The sequence below is a fragment of the Myotis davidii genome, unplaced genomic scaffold (assembly GCF_000327345.1).
Source record: "Myotis davidii unplaced genomic scaffold, ASM32734v1 scaffold1274, whole genome shotgun sequence".
Taxonomy (NCBI): Eukaryota; Metazoa; Chordata; class Mammalia; order Chiroptera; family Vespertilionidae; genus Myotis; species Myotis davidii.
The window spans coordinates 36,136-41,374 of NW_006285119.1; the positions used below are offsets into that span (position 1 = coordinate 36,136).

The 5,239-nt window shown below is 41.8% G+C and overlaps 1 protein-coding gene across 1 annotated transcript in view; it reads right to left on the bottom strand.

Moving 5' to 3' along the window:
• LOC102761544 (transmembrane protein 232) overlaps window positions 1-5,239 on the bottom strand; it is a gene marked incomplete at its 5' end in the record, with an annotated part of 36,525 nt that overhangs the window by 25,871 nt on the left and 5,415 nt on the right. Inside the window, one exon of the mRNA XM_015558685.1 lies at window positions 1,423-1,522. Within this exon, the coding sequence (XP_015414171.1) occupies window positions 1,423-1,522 (100 nt within the window). The remainder of the gene's footprint in view (window positions 1-1,422; window positions 1,523-5,239) is intronic.

The window sequence follows — 5,239 nt, forward strand, 5'->3', positions numbered from 1 at the left end:
GGGTCTGAGTCCGCGGCCAGCTGAAAGCAGGTATCTGGGGTTTGTTTACCTTCTATAATTGAAACATTGTTGCTTCCAGAGCTCAGAGCCGGGCCACGGCAGGCAGGAAACCTTGGTTTCCTCCATCACTGGAGCAAGCAAGCCTCCTGCTCGCTTCAGTTGCGTGGCTGCCAGCTGCCATCTTATTTGGCAGTTAATTTGCATATTGCCCTGATTACCCAATGGGAAGCGTAGCGGAGGTAAGGTTAATTACCCTTTTTGTCTTTTATTAGATAGGATATACTAATCTTCTTTTGACCCTGTCTTTTTTTCATCTGAATTACTGACACATTTCTCCTTTCTTTCATAGCTAAGCTTTTTTAAATAGCTCACCATCTCTGTCTTATACTTAAATTTTCCCTTCACTCGTTGTTTACAGTCAGTCTGAATGTTGCTTTCACGTCTCCACTCAGGAAGCTCCCAAGATCAACAGTGGCTTTCTGGTTGTAGAAACCCATCATCACTTTCAATCCTCCAGCTACTTAATACTTCTACAACTCTTAATAATGTTGATCTTAAACCAAAATCTTAAATTCAAATCTCTTTGGATTTCTATGTCATTTCTCTCTTCCTATTTCCCTCAGTTTATTGTTACTGATGTCTGTTATTCCAATGATCTATTAGATGGTTATGATACCAAGACTTTATTTCTATAATTAATTTATACCCACCACCATCTCCCACCCTCAGGTTGTCTCAGCCACATTAACATGGAAGACGGTCAATTCATCCATGTTAATATCCATGAAATAAGGGAATCTAGGCTTCATGTGTTGCTCTAGTTCCAATCCTGTGTTTCTAACTGCTAGCTTGATATATATACGTAAGTGACCTTCAAATTCAACATGTCCAATGTTTCTACAAAATTTTCTCAGTTTAAAACATCATTATCTCGAGCCTATTAATCAACATGTAAAACTTAGGGTTCCTCTTGAATTCCTTGCTTTCTCTTATATATTGCCTAGATCCAACACATCACTTAAGTCCAGTGTCTTTTTTAAGACTACTTTACTGAATCCTATTCTCATTTTAATTGTATTTAACATCTCTTGCCTGTACTGATATCATAGCTAATTGACCTCCGCATCCGCTCAGTCCTTACTCCAATCCAGCACCCCCATCATCACTAGAGTTACCTTACTGAAATATTTTTACTTCCTTACAATCTAGAGAAGTAGCGACTATTACATATAAGGAAAATGAGTCAGACAAGGTGGTAGAAGTAGCTAAGTAGAAAAGTTAAAAGTAAAAACACATGCAACCTGGTCCAGAAACTGTACCCATCATCTTTCATGAAATACACAGCTTATGCTCTTTATAGTCTGAGCTTCACAAAATATAACATAAAACATTCATAAGTGTAGAAAATAAGAGATAGTCTACCGTATAAAAATGGTTGAAGTCTAAGTAAGTGTTCTTTAAAACTTTCTAGGTGACCATACAGGAAATATATAAAAAGTCTTAAGGAGATCAAATAGCCAATCTGTCAAAAGAGAAACAAAAAAGCATTTTTGTGTTGCATCAATAAATGTTTAAAAACCATAAAGAAAATAAACCATTTTCTTATTACATTTGCTTTTGATGGAACAATTTCAAACTCTTGAGATTGTGTGCTTTTGAAATAATTCTAAAACATTTATATCAAGGTTGAAATATTGGTTCAGCCAAAACACATTTATAAATCATCTCTACATTACATGTAATGACCAATACTGAATGATATTCTGTTCTGTGTCCTTTAGAACAGTATTTTTCAAATTGTAAGCCATGGTGTTTAAGTGAGTCATGAAATCAATTGAGAGGGGATTTTAAAATAAAATACCATAGTACATTGCACAGTTCCTCGTTTCACTTATATATAAGTGAGTATGTTTTAGTGTGTGTGCTGGATTGCAATGCAAAATATATTTCTCCCTATGGGTCTCAGTCAAAACAGTTTAAAAACACTGTTTTAGGTAGTTTGAGAAATAGTCTGCCTATTCATAGTATTCTGTACTAAGATCCCCATTCCCTCATGAAAAAATATCATTACTAAATAAAGATAATGACTTATTTTTGTGAAGTTTAAAATACATGCATAGCTAAAACAGTTTTTTTACATAGACAAGAAAATGGAATATCTTCAAAATCATATGATATGCAAGATTTCACAGAAAATAACCAAAAAATACCCCAACTAAGTATGGAAATAAAGAGAACACATGTGCTTTTAGTTACTAAATCACAAGATTGTGGAGAACCAAATGATCTTTTCTATATATAAAAGCCTAAGTGACCGAACTACCAAACAACCAATCAACCAGTCACTATGATGCGCACTGACCACCAGGGGACAGATACTCAATGCACAGGATCGGGCTCCATACCCTGTGGGGATTAGGCTCCCTCCTCTCTGGATTGGGCCTATAGGGATCAGGCCTGTGGGGATGGGACTCCTTCCTGTCTAAATCGGGCCTGCAGGAATCAGGCTGAAACCAGCTATCTAACATCCCCCGAGGGGTCCCAGATTGCGAGAGGGTGCAGGCCAGGCCGAGGGACCCACTGGTGCACGAATCCCTGTACTGGGCCTCTAGTAATAATAATAATAACTATCACTATGTCAAACTATATGTGCATCTAAATCCTCTTAATAATGAAGAGAATTATTAGATCTACATGTAAAAAAAAAAAAAAGAAAATCTAAAAATGGTTCTACACAGTCTCAGTGATTCACCTACAACTATTAAACAAATAAGTGTCATTACTAGACTTTGAACCCAGAATTGTGTGACTTGCACCAAAAGTCATGAACTTTCTATTACAGCAGGGATTTTTCCCAATATCACAAACTTATATCAGTAAAATAAATTCTGAGAATTCATCATCAGTATTTGTAAGTGTATCCTTAAATTATAACCATATACCATTCATAGACTTAAAAAAATAAATAAAATGTTTATAAGGTATGCCCAAGATATCTTCTCATATAGACCACTTTGATATATTTCTGGGCCTCTCTAAGAAATTGAAGTGAATAACTAATCTGAAGAAATTTAGGATTTTGCAAAGGATTAAATATTGGCATTAAAATAAAAATTAATGTTTTAAAATTTAATGTGAGAAAAATAGAAAACTACCTGAGACGCATATCAGTTTGATCACTGTACTATACTCCAATTTGGTCATGAGTTTTACCTGATCTAGAGTCTATCCCTCATTAGCTATGCTTGAGAAACAGGTTTTTAAAACTTTCCTTTATAATATTCTGAAAGGCCAGATTTTCATTGAAAACTCTACTTTTGTATGTCTCTAAAGAATTCAGGAACTTTCTGTGCATCCTGCCTCATGTATCGTTTATCAACATAGTCTCTCTGTTGCTTGACAACTCAAGCTTTGCCTCCTAAAGCTCTGCTTGTCAATTTCTCTTTCTTTACTCTCCCATCTTTTTTTCCTTTATTCTTTACCCCCTTCTCTCCTTCTCTTTCCATCTCTTCTCTTCTAGCCTTCCTTTTATTTCTTTATAATAAAACTATAAAACCACTAGTTAAGCTAAATTTCTTTTACTAACAAACTTTGCAGCAGGCAACATGATCACCACACATGACATCAATCCAGGAGCTTATAAAATGTGAACTACTGGAAGATGATTTCCCATCTGATGGTTCTAAAATAACTTGGAATACTGAGAGAACAATGATTTTTCTCAAACTGAGCAAGCATTTTAAAAAGTGAGCAAGCATTTAAGGTGATCTGTTGGTATTTTTAAATGAAAAAGTGGCATTTTAAAATCCTTAAAATAGGAGAAAAACTACATATACTAAGATATAAGGATACACTTGATTTTTAATTGAATCCTAGAGGCCCAGTGCATGAAATTCATGCACTGGGTGGGGGGTGTCCCTCAGCCCCACCTACACCCTTTCGCAGTCCTGGAACCCTCAGTCCTTACCGCCCTCCTGTTCACTGCTCCTTACTGCTTGGCTTGCTGCTCCTTAGTGCTGTTGTGGAGGCGGGAGAGGCTAACGCCACTGCTGCTGTGCTAGCCAGCCATGAGCTCAGCTTCTGGCTGAGAGGCGCTCGCCCAATGGGAGCACACTGACCACCAGGGGGCAGCTTCTGCATTGAGCGTCTGCCCCCTGGTGGTCAGTGCGCATCATAGGGACTGGTCATTCTGGTTGTTCCACCATAACGGTCACTTAGGCTGTTATTATATAGACTAGAGGCCTGGTGCACAAAAATTTGTGCACTCGGGAGGATCCCTCAGCCCGGCCTGAGCCCTCTCGCAGTCGGGGAACCCTCGGAGAATGACCACCTGCTGGCTTAGGTCTGCTCCCCAGGGGATTGGGCCTAAGCTGGCAGTCAAACATCCCTCTGGCAGCCTGGGAGCCCTCGGGGGATGTCCACTTGCCAGCGGGGAGCAGGCCTAGCTGCAGTTGGACATCCTTAGCGCTGCTGAGGAGGCGGGAGAGGCTCCCACCACCACTGCTGCACTGGCAGTCATCAGCCTGGCTTGTGGCTGAGCAGAGCTCCCCCTGTGGGAGCACACTGACCACCAGGGGGCAGCTCCTGCATTGAGCATCTGCCCCTGGTGGTCAGTGTGTGTCATAGTGACCAGTGATTCCCAGTCACTTTGCTGTTAGGGTCAATTTGCATATTACCCTTTTATTATATAGGATAGAGGCCTGGTGCATGGGTGGGGGCCAGCTGGTTTGCCTGAAGAGTGTCCGGATCAGGGTGGGGTCCCACTGGGGTGCCTGGCCTGCCTGGGTGAGGGGCTGAAGGCCGTTTTCAGACTGGCCATATCCTCTTCAGGAAGGAGGGTCCTGCTGGGGTGCCTGGCCAGCCTGGGTGAAGGGCTGAGGGCGGTTTTCAGGATGGCCACACCCTCTTCAGGGGGGGGGCGTTTCCTGCTGGGGTGCCTAGCCATTCTGAGTGAGAGGCTGATGGCTGTTTGCAGGCTGGCCACAGCCCCTTCAGGGTGGGGGTCCCTGCTGGGGTGCCTTGCCAGCCCATGTGAGGGACTGATGGCTGTTTGCAGGCTGGCCACACGCCCTTCAGGGTGGAGGTTACTGCTGGGGTCCCTGGCCAGTCTGGGTGAGGGGCTGATGGCTGTTTTCAGGCTGACCAAGCCCTCCAGTAGGGACCCTCACCCCATGAGGGTGTGGCCATTCTGGGTGAGGGGCTGATGGCTATTTGCAGGCTGGCCACAGCCCCCAGCCAC